A 20,602-nucleotide genomic window follows, 5' to 3' on the forward strand; every position below is an offset into this window, starting at 1 on the left:
TGTCATTTATTCTCTTAGTACCTATGTTATTCTTCAGGAATAAAACAATATGCATCGGATAATTATTATGTAATCTATTGTTTTTTAGACTTCTTATTTTTACTTTGAGGTTGCTTTGTCTTTTTTGCTCCACAGCATAATCTCAGCACGGCCTTAATGGTTAATATTATTAGTAAGAGTATAATGGAGATAATCGATATAACGTCGAGGTTCAAGTATTGGTACAGAGGGACGTCCGCAGCTGCCGTCCTATATGTGAGATTTGGGTATTTTGCAACAAACTCTGTCCAGTATATAGCAGTGTCCATTGGTGACAGCGGGCGATCATGCCACGCTTTGGTGACGACTTTAATATTTTCTCTAAACCTAGAACAAAACAGAATGAATAATGATAGTGTTTTGAGCGATTGCTAGTGATCTGTTGATTTATACCTTATGTAAAAACATGCGTTGTAAACAATTGCGTATGTAATCAACGTAATATTAGTTATGTGAATCTGTATCCATAGTACACACTCATTGCAAAATAATTAGTTTTTACAGTCATAGACGCATTCCTATGCCTTTACCTACTTTTGGGTCTAAATACCTTAAATCGATCACATTTGTTCCATGGCAGAAGTAGTATTTAACAAAGTGGCATGTTGGAATTTTATAAAAAAAATGCATAACTTACTTGGGGTCCAAAACCTTTTTGAAAGCAGCCACTATATTTTCTTTCGTGAGTTGATTAAGAGAAATCTGGACTCCCAGTCCAGACTCTTCGATTGCTGCTGCATTAGCAGGCTGGTCTCCAACTATAGGCATTGCTATTATTGGTACTCCAAAATTCAGTGCCTCTGTTGTTCCTCCCATGCCAGCATGAGATAAGAAGGCCAAGGTCTTTGGATGACCTGTAATGACGGAATATTTTAAGTTATGAGTGTGAAGTTCAAGGTTGAAAAACAACATTAGATGAGTCAGTGCTTAGATCCGCGTCCATAGAGGAAGTTGTCTTTATAGAGTCCTATTGGCTGATAAGAATTCAGTTATAGTCCGATTCATAATTAGGTGTCCAAAATGTAAACAAAGGTGTTGACCTATCAAGAAAATATGTGTCAAATGGTAGTTTCTTATTTTTGACAATATTAAATTAATACATCGATAATAAAATAGTAATCTAAATAAATTAAAATCAATTCACATTTTCCAATATTTATATTAACTCAATTCCATTTCATACAGTAATAATAATAAAAAACAAGATTTATGAGAGAAAATTAAATTGTGATAATGGTCACACAATCGGCATCCAACACATTTTTTGTGCCGCCATTTTTAAGTTTCGTAGTTGATATTATTAATTTTTGTGATCGTGATCGAACTCGAATTTTTTCTAGTTTTCGTAGCGCGTTTTTTTTTAATTGTGTGGAGTTATTAAGTTTTTGTTTTATGTTGAATTTTGTGAAATTTTTCGTTAATTGTTAATTTGTTAAGGTTTACAATACCTGTAATCGAATTTTGACAATGACATTTCTTTGTTTACATTTTGGACACCTAATTATGAATCAGACAATAGATAAGTGCATAATGCTGGGATTACGTTTGCTAATGGGTTTGGACACATGTGTCATGTATTAAAATTATTCGTAGCTACTTGAAGAAGTGGTAATGAAATAGGAATGAATTATTTTTAGTCATATCATTCCAGATAGTCATTCTTATGTAAACATTATTTTGCGAATTCACGAATGGAAAACATTACTTTGCTTTTTATACATTTAGCGAGATCAGGTCCCTTGGAAGATTCATGATTTTCAGATTTAGAGCTCGTCTTTGTCTAAGGCCCTTATTACTACAAAAACATCAGGAAACTTATATAATACGTTTCATATAGCTTACCTAAAATATCCACTTGAGGTAACCAGTCGGAAACGTAAAATTTTTTCTTATCCATGGTCAACGCCTTGTCATCCCATTTCCAAATAAATCTCTGTGGAAGTTCGTACATAGCGTCCAGAAGAGCTTTGGTCTTCTCTTTCGATAGAGAACCACTCTTGACTGTTGTCCCGAAACTAATGTAGACCACACCATGTTCTGCCTCATCCACAAACTTCTTTAATTCCTGAGAATAAGTTAAAAATGTTGTTACTCATGGCAAAGATTGAAGTAGCATAGTAGCAAACAAACAAGTCACTGCCGAAATCTGTACCCAAATTTATATAAAACAGGAGTTGTACCTGAAGCCAATCACAGATGCGTTTTCTGAGGACGAAGATGGTCGTTTCAAATGTCAGTTAACTGGCAACCACACCATTATATCGAAACGCTAGAACTGCTTTACCCTACTCATCCGAGGCGTTCCAACTTAGTCCACAGGGTTAGCAACACAACTCAGCTTATCTATTAATCGGATTCATTACAGATGGGTGGCAGTGACCACTTGCTATCAGATGGACTGTATGTTAGTTTGCTACTTCTATATTAAAAAAATGTATAGGTTTTTATATTCCGTGTGCTATACCTACTTGCTAATTGGTTTCAATTTAACTTTTAGCATTAAAAACAAATCACCGATATGACCTTGTATTACTATTCGGTTTTTTTGAGTAAGTAGGTACGTATACAGGTTAATCAAATAGTTCTTAGAGGTACATGGATATAAATATAATCTTTTTAGATGTTGTGTTTTAGGGTTCCGGCCCCGAAGGATAAAGACGGAACCCTATCACTAAGTCTCCGCTGACTGTCATTCTGTCACACGTCACATGATATTTACTTTCGAGGTTTGATAAAAAAATTAAATATGGGTAGAATTAATCGTACCGCCCATCTTGCGATTATTCGCTTACACAGACGTTGCGGCTGCGTAAACGCAGAAAACTGCGGTACCATGAATTTTAATATACTTATGACAGCGGAGATGAAAACACTGAGAATTCTCACTTAGAAGTGTTTTTCAGATTACCCGTGATGGTTCATGTGGTTTGAATTATTGTATGCTATTAAATATATTTAAATTATATCTAACTACTCCTAATTAATTACGTAGGTACCTTAGGGTACTTTAATTCAAGTAGCAGTCCTTAGTATTATAATTAAATATATCTGTCTACGAATACCTATAACATCCACGTGAATTTGATTCGCGTGTGATAAAACCTTTATTGGTCATCATCATCATCATCATTATCTTTATTAGTAAATACGATAAATTTAAGTTTATTTATAGTGATTGTTTACTTGAAATTATGAATTTTCATTACTATTTTCTGCCCTAAAATTTGAAATCATTTCTGAAATATTCACATAATTTGTAGTCTAATTGTAAATAATTACTTAATTCGAAGATAAGAATACTTACCTACTGCAAACAGTTTCAATAAATCTCAGCCGGAGTTATCGCAGGTAGGCTTTGGAATTCAAGGCTACGTTCACTGACTAAATTACTACGAACTAAGCCAAGAACGCATTATTTTAACTAAGCTATAGAATTAGCTTAAATAGGTAAAGCTATAATAATATTATATCGCTATAAAATCCTGTACCTTCAGATAATTCCGAGATCAGATTAAAATCGATTTTCTAGTTTCGATATTGAAATTTTGACGTTATTTATCTATGCAAATACAAATAAACATATATAGGTACTTACTCCGGTCAAAGGTTTCGCTTGAGCCACGTGATATCCACCGACTTCAATAATGTTAGCCGGAAATAGACGAGATCCAGTCAACACAAAATTGTGGTATAGTAATAGAATTTTTATTTCGCGTGCCAAATCCTCTAACGGTGGAATGTCGTCAAAATACTTCGCTAGAGTATTTTGATTGTTTCTTTGAGAGACAATGTAATAAATTGTCTTGAAATAAAAGTCGAAGAAAGTTCTTTCCAGTCTCTGGTATAAAGTCGGCTTAGTGCCCCCTTCCAGGAAATGGAACGAGACGTAGGACGGGTTATATGGAATGCCGAATCTGTTGTAATGCCAAGGCATTAAAATGTGGGATGTGATACCAATCACAGGGGCCTTTAATTTGTACGCTACGGCCAAAGCACAATCACTGTTAAACTGTTCCACAACTACAACATCAAACTTTGTTTTTTTCTTGATAAGATTTTGCACATCTTTATTCGCTATCAACACTTCACAGTTATCTCTTCCAGAGGTTGTAAGATATAATGCAGTTTCAAATATAGTTGCATATGACCTCTCGATGGGTAGATTTCCTTCTATTACCTTGCTGGACCCAGCCAAGCTGATGTCATGATAGTTTGGTGGTGGGCGTTCCTCAGGGAAGTGTGAAATAACAGTGACACTGTGGCCTCGTCTTGCTAGCTCTTGCAAGTATATTTGGAACACCATAAAATGACTTTTTCCTTGGTACGGAAATATTCCTAAAACATTTAAAGCGTTGGTTTGCGTTAACGCAAATAATAATAAAGCGGCTATAATGGATCGCGTCATTACGACATTAAATAGCGGGATGCAACCGTCCGCTTTCAATCGGAATTGATAAACACTGACTTGACTCACGAGCTCACGACTCGAGTGCTCGCATAGAGGTCTATGTGTGAGAGTCGCTGTAAGTACCTACCTATTAATAAACCATTTTTGCGATGACAGTGTTCCATTTGGTATTGATTCCTGTTAATATGAATTTAAATGACAGGTATAAAATGTAATACGTGGTCTATTGATATCTATTGTTTATATGATTGTTAACTTGAAAATCAAATTAATTTGTATACATTTTTTTTAAAACAAGTATTTATTTTTATTAAAATGAGAATAATAATTTTCAAGATTTTATGAAGTCAGGTTTTCCCGAAGTTTCAGGAAACTGTCAAATTTTCCTAATGAATTATATAAAATACTAAAACCTGTCTTGTAATATATGCTTTTAAATAATCAAATCCTCATCGAAATTGGATCAGTAGTTTCTGAGAAAATTGTGGACATATAAGTTTTCATACATACACAATTATATACTCGTAGTTGTCGAATACAGAACCTCCTTTTTTGAAGTCAGTTAAAATAGCCATGTTAATAAAAAAAACTTTACGAAAAATAAGGTGCGTATAGTATAATAGGACTAATGTACCTACTTATGTTAATAGGCAAACAGTTGATATGGTTATTACAGATAAGTATTTATTTTATATGTAGGTATATTAGTTGATAAAGTAGCACAACCCAATACAAAAGTACTACGAATCAAACGAGCCCCAAACTTATGGGATTGTTTTATTTAGTTAATGAGTTTTCATGGCCACCTTCTATCACCAGACCCTGGATATCATCTGAGACCGGAGTCCTTACCAAAACACCTCAAACGAACCCATGCTTGATGGAGATTCGTCGTTTAATAACAGTTTCCTTGGTCACCGGTCAGCATCATCGTTAGGATCGGAATACCATCTAAGACCAGAGTTCTTGCCAAAACGAATTAAACGAGCCCAAACTCGACATAGTTGCTTCGTTTAATTATAGAGTTCCCATGAACACCTTCCATCATCAGATTCTGGTACCATCTAGGGCTAGAGTTCTCGTCAAAACAAATCAAACGACCGCAAACTCAATGGAATTACGTTGTTTTATCACAGAGTTATGGCTACCTTCCGGCTCCATCATCAGACCAGCTCCTTATCATAATAATATATCATTCGATATACTTGTACGTATGCTAGCAAAATTTCAGCTCAATCAGATGCCGGGAAGTGGGTCAAATTTAACTTGCATGGTTTCACCCGAACTAACATACATACATAGCAAGTTAATAAAAAAACATGTTACTTGTAAAAAAAGTAAAATGTACATTGGTATGTATAAATATTAACTAGGTTTTTAAGAGAGAGCTCCATTTATTGTAATTGATCAAAGACGTAGCAATACTTGGGTTCATGCTTAATTAAATTTAGTTTCCTTCAATACTTCAGGTTTTACATAAGTAGAATAACTTTTCTCGCCTAAACAAACCGTATGTTTGAAAATTAATTTAGTTTTCAATATTTCATTTAACTTAATAATTAATAGTAAGATTGTGTTTAAAAAATAATTTTTAATGTTGTTTTCTTCTTTATTATTAGAATTAGGACAACCTACATATATTGGGATCTTGACGTATACTGCCTAATATGTAGGTCGTCCTATAATGAGATCCTCTACTGTATAATAATTTGCCTAATAATTCACCAAATAGGTACTTGTGAATCATTAGTACTCGGCAAATTTTAAGAGCCTAAATACGCTAGCGCTATCTTTTTAGTTGTGCTTTGTGGTGTTATGGCTCATTCAAAACCGTGATGAGATAATGGATATCATCCAGGCCGGTAGCAGGTGGAGTGGTCTATTGTTTTGTCATCGTGATAATTCAATTTTGTTTGAACACCTACTACACCACACCATCTACCTAATAACAGCAGTGTTAGGCGCTGCTGTGTTCCGGTTTGAAGGGTGTGGTAAGGGAGACAGACTTTTCGGAGGCGTTCCAGCTTAGTCCTCAGGGGTAGCGGCGCATCTGTGGCCGACCTCAGATAGGAATATCTAATCCTATCTGGGGTTGATTACAAATGTCCATGGGCGGCAGTAGCCACTTACCATCAGGTGGACTGCATGCTCGTCTGCTACTCCTACATTATAAAATAATAATAATAATTACTTAGTGCTATGCTCGGCGTCTCTTTGCGGGATAAAATCCGTAATATGGAGATCCGGCAAAGAACTGGAGTAACCGACATAGCTCAAAGAATTAGCAAGCTGAAGTGTCAGTGGGCTGGTCACATATGTCGCAGAACCGATGGCCGATGGGGCAGGCGAGTTCTCGAGTGGCGACCACGAATCGGCAGACGGAGTGTAGGACGCCCCCCGGCGCGCTGGACCGACGACCTAAAGAAGGCTGGTGGTAGTGGCTGGATGAGAGCAGCGCAGGACCGAGTGCTGTGGCACACCCTAGGGGAGGCCTATGTCCAGCAGTGGAACGATAAAGGCTGAAGTGATGATGATGATGATGATGAATTACAACATTTTAAAGCTAAGTACTTAAGCGTAAGTATTTGAGCGTTATTGTATTTGATGAAGACTTATAACAATTATAATTGTCTATTTGGAAGATAGCAATCTTACTTATTTTGGTATTTGACATTTCCAAGACACGGTCGATCACTCAGTGAAAAAGTAAACCGTTTATTTGGTATCATTATAGATATCTCAAAATCACAAACAGTCACTGTGATTCATCTGTAATTTCTTTTTATATTTATTTCTGAATAGAATATTTATTTGAATTAATGTTTCTTATAAACATTTTAAATGTTAGAGTTTTATTTTTATCTGGCTTATATTATTATTTTAACAAATATTAGTATATACGTTTTATTTTTAATAAATAATTATATTATTTTCGGGACCATTCTACAAATACCTTAAAATATTTGACATGATCAAATATATCTTTACAGATTGAGTAAATATTAAATGTGTTTACTAAGTTAAGTAAATATCTATATCATCATAAGATGTTTGCTTTATTTTTGTGATTACAGTATAAGGTCACGTGCGTTTTAATGTCCTCAAATGGACTCCGTTTCAAACCGAGCATCAGTCCTATCAGAAGGGTTATCCTATCAAGAGTGTAGTAATGCATACGCTGTGACCTGTGACTCGTCTTCAACCGATTATACGTTGTCGTACTCGTACTCCTGGGCATAGGTCTCCAGTCTCCACTCAGAGTGAGACGGGTTTACACCCCAATTAGGACTAAACGGGAACGCCGTGGAAAAGTATGTTTCCCTTACTACACCCTTTACACCAGACAGCAGCGCTGAACATTGCTGTTATTAGGCAGAAATAGGTGTGGCGGTGGTACCAGCGGAGTTGAACCACAGAAGGTTCTACTTTTCATGTGCAAGTGCGGATTAGTAGACTGTTGATTCGAGAAGTTATTAATCAATTATTTTTCAATAAGCACATAGCTTTTGAAGATTAGAGGTGTTTGGGCTAGGCTTCGAGCCTCGGATTAGATTGAGAGATCAAATATCAAATTAGCGTATTTAGAACATATTCGGCATACATTAGTAAAGATACTTCGCCGCCTTGAAATTGAATGAAGCTACAAACGGCTTATTTTAGTAAGTTCTTTTTTTGAATTCTTGACAAATAAAAACATTTTTAGTGAAAATTTACGAATAAATAACTAATACTGTGTAATTTACATAATAAATAAATAATCATTTCAAATATTTTAGGTATATTTTAGCACGGAGACGTGGCAAAATTTTTTTACGCAACTATTTCAATTCTCAAAACTGGGTACATTTTCTAGTGAGGAGTGAGTAATCTTTACTAATTTATGATATTCGGTAGGAACGTCTCGTCTGTTTGTTTACCTTGCAACCACAATGCATTGGCAAAGCATTGCTACTCGATATCAAAATGTGTGATGGTGGTACAACTAAAAAAGTAAAAGAGAATGGAAAGACGGAATGTGTTTTATTCATTCTATATTGTTCAGATTGCTACACGACCAAGTTCTCTGACCCATCTTTTTTAACTTGTAGCTTTGGTAGTCATTGTATAATTTATAGTTGAATGCCATTTGGACTGGGGTCAACGAACGGACGTGGTAATCGCTGGTGAGTTAATACCGTTATGTTCGAGAACAGCAACTATAGTTACTTAAAAGTTCTAAAGTATTAAGTTTGAGATGGTTACAAATAGTTAGTAGAGTTAACGACATGCAACAGTATGTCGTAAAACCTTTAGTGTCCCACTGCTGGGCACGCTTCTCGTCTCAGAATGAGAAGGATTAGACTATAGTCCACTTTTTTTACAAATCTCTCAGGTATGCAGATGCAGGTTTCCCCATGATGTTTTCCATCACCGTTAAATCAAGTAATAATTAGTTTCTAATACGCACATAACTTTGAAATAATAGATTTCTGATACGAATAATAAAATCATGTTTGTCATTTGAACCTCGGTCCCCTCGATCGAGAGACGGAGTTTCAACCACTTTTTTTTTTATTTCGGAGAAATCCTCGTGGCTTCCCATCCACCCGGGGGAACGAAAGGGATATGTCAGACTCTTACCGACTAAAACTCTGCGGCGTTCCTCTGGACGCTCGATGCCGGGTCGCGAGAAGCGTTAGCATTACATTCGTGATCCGGCAACGTCGGCCGGCGCTGATTTTAACGCCAGCCACGTCCTGAGAGGGAGGGACCTCTCTCAGTGATATTCCTCATGAGATGAGCGTGCGGAACGCATACACGACATCTCGAGCCCTAAATACCGGAATTGGATTCCCCGAATCCGCCTCCGTGGACTCAGGGAACGGGGAAAGAGCGACTTTCGAAAGCCGCTCTACGGCGTCCCGTGCGCTTGCGACGGATTGGCTGGGCAGACATAGCTTCCCTAGCCCTTTCCGCCGCCTCCTTGGCGAGCATTACTGCTTCGCAGAAGGAGCGCACCGCCTGCCACGACCTGTCACTTCCGACGATGGCGCGAACCACGAACGGGAGCGAGAGGTCGGCCCCCAATACAGAGCTGAGCGCGCTGCGCTCTGCACTTAATGCAAGGCATACCTCCAGCGTATGCTGGGCCGTCTCATTGAGGCAATTGTCGCAGTGATGGCACCTGGCCGTCGGCTCCCGCCCGATCCGACACAGATAAGTCCCGAAACAACCACGTGCCGAGAGTGGAGTTTCAACCATTAGGACATCACCAAATATCTACAAGATATACAAACCAATTTAATCTAAGGGGTTGAATCCTGCATACAGGCACCTCTATTTTTCCTTTTTTAATATTCGTATCAGAAATTAATTATCACTTATTTTAACGGTGAAGGGAAACATCTTAGGGTTATATACACCCCCCCCCCCCGCAAGTTGGAGTGCGCCTTGTCGTGGTGGGGGGGCTCAGTAGCCCGTTGCAATCCAGCAGCGGGTGAAGCTAAAGCGCTCCAGTGGAGATTGGGATACACTGCGTCTGGCCCGTATCGGCGGCAGTAATATCTCGACGGTACGCTGCGTCTGTCCCGTATCGGGCGGCAGCGCTATCTCTTTAGGTAGTTGTGGTTCTTTCCATAACGGAGGCATTGGCGTAGGACACGAGGGTGACTGTTTTTGACGTAGGACACCCCCGTGTCCTACGTCAACAACACCATTAAGCCTCGAGGTGGCGCGCGCGGTGTTCCCGCGTGCACCTCATAGATGAGCAGATGGAGTAGCTCCAGCTCCATCCCGAACCGAGACGGGCCCGGATGTGGGCAAACGCCGTCGGGATTGCGGACGAGTGCTAGTAGCGTACCCGTGGTCCCGACAAAAGGCGTCCAGAGGAACACCGTGGGTTTTAGCCGCTACCCCAGCAGCTGAGAGGAACCCATGAAAGGGTTACCTACACACCTGAAAATTCTTTAAAAAGATCTCAAGCTGTGTGAAGTTTACCAATTCACCCTTGACCGTAGTGGACTATGGCGTAAACCCTCATTATTTGTAGAAGAAGTCCGTATGGTACTGAGTAGCACCAGGTACCTGCTGAGTTTAGGAGAGAAGTATATTGCATTTCACATACTTATAATACAAGATTTAACTTTTTTGGTTACTCGTGGCCACTTATAACTGTAATATTCATCGGTAACTTGAAATGAAACGCCTGAGGTCAATGCCATGTGGGAATACTGACCTTGAATTGATGGTCCATTAACATGTAACTTCGTGATAAAATGTACACAGTGACTATAAAAATACCCTAACTCTATTTTTTCGCGAAACAATAGAGATGTTCCGAGAAAAATAGGAGTATGGGATTTTTTCCTTCTTCCTTCTTCGAGTTATATATAGATTATATTATATATAGATTTAGATTTTTGTACAAACATGTTGTTATAGGGTAAGGTAAGGTGTGAGGTAGTAGAACTACGTGTGATTTAGCTTCGGCGGCACCACGGTCACACCTATTTTTTTGCCTAATAACAGCAGTGTTAAGGCAGCGGCGCATCTATGGCCGTTCCATGTTGGAATATAGTTTTTTGTTTATTTGGTGTTGATTTCAGATGTCCATCGGCAGCTGTAGCCACTTTCTGCGGACTGCTAGCTCGTCTAACACTCCAATATTATAAAAAAAAAACTGAACAGTATGAAATGTTTATTTTGTTGGTTTGTAAATACCTGTGCCTACCTATTGTGAATACTATAACTGGCACTCAAGTAGGTGGTACACCACCTACATATATTATGAAGATTAGGTTCAGAATCATTAAGAGTCAACAATTAAGTAGTCATCATTTGAGTGCGTAGCCGATGATCGAGCCCAGAATTCGGTGTGTGGCAGACTATTGAAGTTGTCTTTGTGCCACGCAGGTCATCATATCATTTATTACAATATTCTTAAATACCGGTCGCTATGACGCATAAAAATAAATGAACAACATTATTTATTCTTCATTAATTAAACTAGCTACTCTTTTTTGTTTTTCCTTTTGTTACCTAATTGTTGTTTCTTTGAGGAACAGAAAGATATTAAATATTTGATAACGTAAGCTAAGACTAGAATAATACAGGTTAAAATAGCAATAACATCTAGACACAAATATTGGTAGAGAGGTACGTTAGCTGAGGGGGCTCGAAACGTAAAGTTTTGATAGCGAGCTGCGAACTCCGTCCAAAAGATGGCGCTGTCCATCGCTGATATAGGGCGGTCAAGGAAAGCTTTGGATATCAATTTTGCCTTTTCTCTGAATCTGAAATAAAAAAAATACATATAAATAACATTTTAATTCTTATCCATCTTTAGATATAACCACATGACCTACGTTTTGTTGTTGCGCTGAAGACCAATTTACTTACGAACAGGGTTTAGTCTTTATTATATGTTTTGAAAGTGGTATTACTATTTTTGGTGGTGGTAGAACCCTTTGTGGATCTACTCTGGAGGCAACACCGTAAATTTTCTGCCTAATAATAATAATAACACTTAACACTGGTTAAGCGGTGCTGCGTTCTGGTTTATAGGATGTGGTAAGGTAGATATTTATCCAACTTTGTCCTCAGGCGTAGCGTAGCGTAGTTCAGGTCGACCTCAGTTAAGATTCCAACCTAATTTCAGGTTTATTGTAGATGTGTAATAAACCTATAGTCTGATTCATAATTAGATGTCCAAAATGTAAACATAGGTGTTGACCTATCAAGAAAATATGTTTGAAATGGTAGTTTCTTATTATTGTCGATATTAAAGTAATACAACAGTAATAAAATAATAATCTAAATAAATTAAGATTAATTCACATTTTATTATATTATTATCACCTCAATTTGGTTCCATACAGTAATAATAATAAAAACAAAGTTTATGGTAGAAAATTAAAATGTGATAATGGTAACACAGTCGGAATCCCAAACATTTCTTGTGCCGTCATTTTTAAGTTTCGTAGCTGATATTATTCATTTTCGTGATTGTGATCGAACTTGAATGTTTTCTCGTTTACATTACGCGTTTGTTAAAATGTGTATATTTGTTAAAGTTTTAGTTTTTTATTGAGTTTGTTAAAGTTTTTGTTTCTTGTCAATTTTGACAGTGACATTTCTTTGTTTACATTTTGGACACCTAATTATGAATCAGACTATAAATATAAAAATTCTAAACAATGAGGAATGCAAATTACACAGTTATGTAAACTTTGTGTTGCCGCAACATTTTGTTAGGCGTTAAATTATAATTCAACAGACTGTTTTAAAAAAGAGTTTTGTACAATACAACATGTAGAAGTGTCTATTATCAGTAAATGAAGGTGATAAAAACTTTGTTCATTTTCAGTGTTTCTATTTACAACAGTGTTAAGCACCGATGAGTTCTGGTTAAAAGTATCTACATGCGCAAGAGACAAATACTTAAAAGAAGGCGTTCTAAGTCGTTCTTCAGGAGTGGAAATACATTCGTGGCCATCCATATGCAGGACTATAACATTATCAGTGTGGCAATGACTACTCACCATCACGTGGAATGCATGCTGGTCTGCTCTTTAATATTATAAAAAAAATCCAGCCAAAGTCCCCAAAATGGAGTTGCGATAAAAACCTAGTATTAACTGTGATTTTTATTTAAGTGTCATAAGATATCAAGAAGCCGGTTACGTAAATACAATTCAATCTGATTAAGATATGTTTTTATCTTCATGTGACCGTAATGTGTAAATGATATCATGTCACTTTAAGGCCGTTATACAAAAATTACGACAACTGACACGATATAATATTAATTAATTTATATTAAATCGAGAATTCAAGGCAGTGATAGCCTCGTGGTTAAGAAACTCTCCATCGGCGGGTCGGAGGTTCAAATCCCAGGCACGCACCTCTGATTTTTCAAAGTTAAGTGCGTATTAGAAATTAATTATCACTTGCTAAACGGTGAAGAAATCCTGCACACCTGATTTATAAAAAAATATTTCAAAGGTATGTGAAGTCTACCAATACGCACTAGGCCAGCGCGGTGGACTATAGCCTATTGCTTCTCATTATGAGATGAGACCCGTGCCCAGCAGTGGGGCAGTAATGGGTTGATGATGATATATTAAATCAGCGAATTCTTTGAAAACAAATGAGACCTTCGACACTCATAGTTCTTAACTAAGATTTTTTCGGTGCCATGGAGACATAGAAAGACAAACATATTGGAGTAACAAACGATCATGTCCAGCTGATAAGTGGCTACTGCTGCCCATGGACATCTGTTATCAATCCCAGATAAGATTAGATTCCCATCTGAGGTTGGTTACCCCTGATGACTAAGTTACGCCACGTCTCCCTTACTACAACCTTCAAAGAGGAGCATAGCAGCTCTTAATACTGCGGTATTATTACATGCTACAGAAATAGATCTTGTAGTAGTGTCTGCAAAGTCTAACTAAAAAGTGTTCTACCTTCAATCACTAATAGTATATAGACGATCAGCTTAGCGGAACGGGCACCTTACCGGTCTGACGCGCAAAGGGTTCGGGGTTCGATTCCCGGCCAGACAGATATCCGAATAATTAATTTAGGTAGCTGTCCTGGATCTGGGTGTTTATGTATTCGTCTTTGTTTGTATCCATAGCACCCACGATACAGGGAATCCTAGTGTGGGACTGTGAGTGTATAAACGTTTATTTATTTTTACTCACTTCGGATCAAGGATTGTTTTCAATTTCTGTAGTAATACTTCTTCCGTCAGATCGGTCACAGCGATCTGAACTCCAAATCCACTCTCTTCAACCGCTGCTGCATTCGTGGCCTGGTCTCCGTGGACTGGTATACCAACTATGGGTACACCATACGTAACAGCTTCGGTGGTGCCAAGGAAGCCACAGTGGGAAATGAAAGCTACGACATTTGGGTGCGCTGTAAACACAAATTTGTTTTTATAAATAACTACTTTTATAATCTATAATTTTAGACTAAAATTATCGCGGAATTGAGACATTTTATTATGTAACAGGTATTTACGATATGCGTTTTTATGCAAGTCACAAATAGTAGGTACAAAGTACGGTGCGTGAGAATACTGTTAGTGTTGTGTGTCGTGATATGGAACCTAGAAAAGAAAAACGAAATAGACATAGGGTAGATAGATTAATCTACCACTAGTACTTGTCAACGGTTTCTCCCCGCCACCGCAGTTTCGCCGTGACCACGATCTATGCAACTGGGTCGAAATATTGGCAATAAAAAAATTTAAAAACGCATATCGTGAGTACCCGTTACATAATAAAATACTTTTATAATCACTTAGAATAAACAGGATTTAGATATCGCATGAAACATTTAAAGAAGATGTACAGGGTGGAACGTCTAAGAACATATTCAAGTTAGTTAGAATATAGTTCATGCGCATAAGTGTTTAAATAAAAAAATCTCTCAATAATATTACATAATACATTATGAGGAAAATCACTATAAAAATTTCTTCATATATCCCCCACGAAAACACATAACTTTAGTGGACTGTTTGAGTAAATAGCGCGGATTTGTTTTTAGCATCATTATGTTTGCCAAATGATTATTATTATTTGCAGTGTATGTTTGTTTCCGGCGAGCTCAATGTTCATGAATAATTCATTTTGGATAATTCTGTGAAATATTAACGTCGTATTTTTTGGTATTTAGGAGAGTCCAATACTTCCTTCTGAAATAAGGTCTTTGTTTGACCTGCCACCTGTATAATAGTAATTGAAAATAAAATAAAACATTACAATGATAATCATATCTTTTAATTACATTATAGTATAATGTAATTAAAAGGTATTATGTGTTATTATTATTATCTTACCATCAGTAAATGACTACTGCCGTTCATGGACATCTGTAATCAACCCAGTTAGGATTAATATTCCTACCTGAGGTCGGCGATAAATGCGCCGCTACCCCTGAGGACTAACTTGGAACGCCTCGGAAAAGTATGAGTATGTCTTCTTCATCACTTCCTTCAAGCCAGAACACAGCAGCATTTAACGCTGTTATGAGGCAGAAATAGGTGTGGCTGTGGTGCCGCCGGAATCAAACAAAGGTTTCGACCACCTTCTAAAATTACTTATCAAAGATTCTTAATTATGGTTACCTAAGATATCGTTCTGAGGTAACCAGCGGGAGGTGTATATATTCTTCGGATTTCCCGGTAGAGTTGCATCCCATTTCCAAACGACACGTTGAGGAAGTTTGGAGACTGCTTTAATTATAGCGTCTCGGCTTTCATTTGGTAGAGTCGAAGCCTTTAACACAGATCCAAAACTTATGTAGATTACACCATGTTCTGATTCTTCAATAAACTTACGAATATCCTGTAACCAAGTGACATAATATGTAAGATAACTAAAATTATTATCGTGGTTTATGGTTTGATAATATTAATAAAGGTATTTTTAACATTATCATCATGCTTATCATTTAATTACATAAGTTTTTGTCTGCGAATTTGTTCTCTTGTGAAATTGAAATAATATTTCATTAAGCGGACTGAATATTCATCTAAAAGTATAAAAAGTAGCGCAAATAAGAATAAATTAGAATTTTAGTTGTTATTATTTTTGTATACGATATATTATTATTATGTAAAACTTCTTTTAGATATACGCTTTATTTAGAAGCTGCACAAAATTATTAGACATCTACCATTATACACAAGAGTAATATAGAAGCACCATTAAGTAAACTAACCCATTTTTTATTGAAATAAGTATACCTTATTAATTTATTATATCTAATATAACGCTTTAATAGTTAGTTAGAAAAGTCTACTTAGAAACATAAAAATAGGGACGACAAGAAAATGAAAATAATCGATCGAATTCCTTTAAACACGTTTTCGTAGTTAAATAGAATCTTGTGAATGTAAATTATTAAATTCTGAAATATTATTAATTCATTACTTAGCTGTCTGCCTGGTTGGTATCGAATTCAGATCCATGGCAGGCTTATCATCATTAAATTACCTATTGACCACTACGCTATAAGAGTCGTCAATTTGATTTGAGTCAACTGATTTGTAATTGACCCTCTTCGTGTCTTGCCTTTCATCCTTAATATCCTTACTATTCCTTATTTTTCGTTATCCTTACTAATATTATAAATTCGAAAGTAACCCTGTCTGTCTGTCTGTCTGGTTGTCTTTTCTTCACGCCTGAACCACCACTGAACCGATTTTAATGAAATTTTGTACAAAGATAGTCTGAGACCCGAGAAAGGACATAGGATAGTTTTTATCCCGGAAATCCCACGGGAACTAGGGATGGCGATCTAAGAAGGATTAATCGGAGAATCTATTTTTTCTACCCAAAAAATCGATCATTTTAATCGATATTAGTAAGGATTGAATCGTAAATTATGCATTTGATCAAGCTCCTTCTGATCTTTAACAAAGTTGAAGGTACGAATTTTCAGTTTTATGTATGTTAGTATGTTATATTATTTTTTTTAAACGCGGGCGAAGCCGCGGGCAAAAACTAGTATTTAATATTTTTGTGTATTTTATATAATGTGTAATTTATTTAAATTACACGTATTACACGTAATTGGTCTGCAAATTTCACTTACAAAATAATTGCTTTGAAAGCAAATTATAATTATTATTTTAGAAGGTAAATAACAAAATAGGTACCTAAATATTAATTACACAGAATTACTGTTCTTTTTCTAGAATTTATTTCGGTACCTACCGGATTTGAAAATATAATTTAAATTTTAATATATTTTAAGATAAATTATGATTCGTTTTCAAGGTTAGTAGATCATCAAGCGAATTACAACTTGAAAATTATTAAAAGTACTTGGAATACTTATTTGAATTTGAAGCAACTTAACATTACTGTATTTGTAGCGATAATTATGGACCTACTTGCATATAAAGTAGTTAATATTATATTTTAATAAAAATCAGATGGATATCGGATCTCGTAAAAATAATCTTTTTGTAAAATATAATAATGTTTTACTCACGTCTGGCAGTGGTTTTGGTTTAGCGACATGAAAACCGGCGACTTCTATAACATTTGCAGGTAACAAAGTAGATCCAGTTAACACGAAATAGTTGTATAATAGCATAAATTTTATCTCACGGCCTAATTCTTCCAGGGAGGGCACATCGTCGAAATATCTTCTAAGTATATTTTCATTCGGTCGATCAATAAAATACTTGTACAATATACTTGTGAAAATATCGAAAATACTCCTCTCCACTCTTTGGTAAAGGGTCGGATGTGTTCCACCTTCTAACATTTCATACGATACGTATGATGGATTGTGTGGAATACCGAATCTACCGTAATGCCACGGTAGAAGTACATGCGAAGTAATTCCAACTACTGGAGCTTTCAATTGATATGCCAAGCCTAAAGCACAATCACTGTTAAACTGCTCAAGAACAACCACATCAAACTTTGCCTTTGACTTCCAGAGATGTTGCACTTTTTCGTCTGCAAGTAACACTTCACAATTTTTAACAGCAGATGTTGCAAGGAAAACGGTGGCTATAAAAATGGTTTTATAATTCCTTTCAACAGGAAAATCGTCTTCTACAACTTTGATCTTTCCTGCCAAACTTATATCGTGGTAATTCTGTAGCTTTTGCTCTTGGGGAAAGTAGGATATAACCGTCAGATTGTGTCCTCTCCTTGCTAGCTCTTCTAAATACGGTTTAAAAACAAAGAAGTGACTTTTCCCAGTGTAAGGGAAGATTCCTAAAATATTTAGGGATGTGATCGGTTGTATGATTATTCCAATAGCAAGAATTGCTATAACAATGTTCACTTTTAAAATCATAGTGACTTCCTAACGCGGGGCTTAAGATGCAAATGGATCGCAGACTCCCGTTCGTATAGCTATATCTTGCCTACTAACCATTCACGAAGTGTCCACCGCTTTATCAACTATCAAACGAAGCATACAGGCAAAACTATAGATAAAATTAATTTATCGCAATATTTTACACAAGGTATGATTGTACTGTATTATCTATTACCATGCCAATTTCTATTTTTGTGTGAATTAACTGTCACTTATTTAACTGTTGTAATTATGTCATTTATTGTATACAATCCGTTCTAAAAAGTAAATTTAGAACGTTTCTTTTATTTAATAGACGCATCGATGAGCAAGTAGTTTGATAGTAAGTGACCTCGGCAGCTCAATGGTATATCTTGTACCGATTTTCCTATCTGAGGTCGATTATTGTCGCCAATAATGGTGCTATTGTAGTCAAAATTAATAACAGGTTTAAAGATCTATATATCTCATAGAAGACAACATCTAACTTCATTTAGGTATGTCTAGCCCAGGCTCGAACCCAGAACCCTTTGTGTAACAGACCGGTATGGTGATCGCTCGTGGCGTCAAACCATTAAATAAACCCTTAAATTACCTTAAGATTTCCAACTTAGTTTTTGAAGATAGTAATGTATATTTATTTATATTTCATTATTTTATGTATCTTCTGCGATCACTATCATCTCGTATACTATTAAGCGCATTGCAATGACGTGATATCTATTCGCTGTGTACATCCTGAGTCAAAAAACTAATAAAAGCTTTAGAAAATGACACTTATTTAAAGTCACAGATATATAGTCTCATATACACGCTTCGTATTCGTGTCGTCTAGATAAAGAACAGCGTTTTTCAAGGCCGGGATGTCTTCCTAAGAAACCATATAGTTCAAATACGTATTTACAATATGTTATATTTAACCATTATCAATACAAATAAATAATACTCTTAAATTAAGAATTTCACAAAATATTTTCACATACTAGATATCGTATCATGAAAACGTTTAAAAAACTGGTCAACAGTATGTTAGAAGGAATAGAAAAATTTAAATAAAAAATGCATTAAAAATTAATTGAAAGTGAATTCCATGTTGATTTTCTATGTCGATTAAAATAATTATGGCATAATTATTATTGATTGAATACTATAAATCGGAATGGAAATGCTTATATATTTTTCTTTTAGAATTACTTATGTGATCTACTGGTTATCACGTGTTGAAATAATTATTGCATTATAATAACATACCTACTATAATCTAAAAGTCTAAAAGTTATTGTGAAAAGTAAATCTGTTTCATGAACGTGTTACCAAAAAAAATTGTATCATTGAATAAATGAAGTAAAACTTCTTACATAATATTATTAGGTAGTAATTATGGTTGGGGGCTTTCGGCGGCAGAAGTGGGAGTTCGAATCGTCCAGCATACGACCTCGAAAAGGACGGCGATGGTAAGCGGTCGCATACCGTCGTAAATACCAGATGGTGTGGGAAGTGCGAAAACTGCTCCCCCTAGAGAACGGGGCATCGCGCTTGAAGGACCCCGGTTGTGTGCCGTCAGAGAACCCGGAGTTATCCACCAAGTGCTGAGGACGGCCACCGGGGCCACCCTCGTACACAAAAATATAGTGATGATGTTATCTACTTAGTATTAGATTAGATTAGATATTATCTTGATAAATTTGTATCACATCTAAAACACTTTGCTATTTTGCGGTATAATATTTTTTTTATCTTATATGTACCTAAATCTTGATTGTCACTTCATACGTCTAGTAATAAGCGCCTTATCATATCGTATGTACCACGTAAACGCGTTACGTAAACGCGTGCAATATTGTATAAAAGCCTGTAGTTTTATTCTTACCACATTTATCTGTAAATCAGTTTGGACGATGCTGACCATATCGCAAATATAATCTAATTTATGCGGTGTGGTAAGTGAGACATACTTATCCAAGGCGTTCCAGATTAGTCCTCGGGGATAGCGGGGCATTTGTGGCCTACCTCAGGTAGGACTATCAAATACTAACTGGGGTTGATTACTGTTGATGTCCATGGGCAGCAGTAGCCACTTACCTACAGGTGGACTGCATGCTCGTCTGTTACTCCTATTGATGGGCTTTATTGTCTTCGGAATTAGGTTCACATTTGTTTTTGGAGTATAACGAAAAACTGCGTGTGCACTGTTCGAGGTTTTTATTGCGACTAACTATGAAATAACAAATCGTGTAATATATGCATTCAAATCACAACACCTATATTATAAAAAAAAACTGACTAGAATAGCTGGAGTAACCGATCACCCTATCGGAGTCATAGGTGATATCG

General features: G+C 36.3%; 1 protein-coding gene across 1 annotated transcript; it reads right to left on the reverse strand.

Annotated features, from left to right (window-relative positions):
* Positions 1–54: 54 nt before the first annotated feature.
* On the reverse strand, positions 55–18,280 carry LOC140757920 (uncharacterized). The gene is made up of 10 exons (XM_073093816.1): positions 17,444–18,280; positions 15,570–15,789; positions 14,137–14,353; positions 11,440–11,718; positions 10,662–10,689; positions 9,343–9,706; positions 3,635–4,560; positions 1,882–2,104; positions 677–893; positions 55–366 (listed from the first exon to the last, which is right to left on the reverse strand). The coding sequence occupies exons 1-10, from the start codon at positions 18,263–18,265 to the stop codon at positions 75–77; spliced, it is 3,588 nt and encodes a 1,195-aa protein (XP_072949917.1). The 5' UTR covers positions 18,266–18,280; the 3' UTR covers positions 55–74.
* Positions 18,281–20,602: the final 2,322 nt, after the last annotated feature.

This window comes from Epargyreus clarus, unplaced genomic scaffold (assembly GCF_041222505.1).
Source record: "Epargyreus clarus isolate Ecla_fem2 unplaced genomic scaffold, WU_Ecla_fem_2.2 ptg000001l, whole genome shotgun sequence".
Lineage (NCBI taxonomy): Eukaryota > Metazoa > Arthropoda > Insecta > Lepidoptera > Hesperiidae > Epargyreus > Epargyreus clarus.

Bases quoted from the DNA above. Each gene is read 5' to 3' on its own strand.
- LOC140757920 (XM_073093816.1), bottom strand. From the start codon at position 18,265: ATGATTTTAAAAGTGAACATTGTTATAGCAATTCTTGCTATTGGAATA. The intron at 14,354-15,569 runs GTAACCATAATT...TTGTGTTTACAG, and splicing joins ACCTCAGAACGATATCTTAG to CGCACCCAAATGTCGTAGCT. The intron at 894-1,881 runs GTAAGCTATATG...CCGTCATTACAG, and splicing joins ACCTCAAGTGGATATTTTAG to GTCATCCAAAGACCTTGGCC.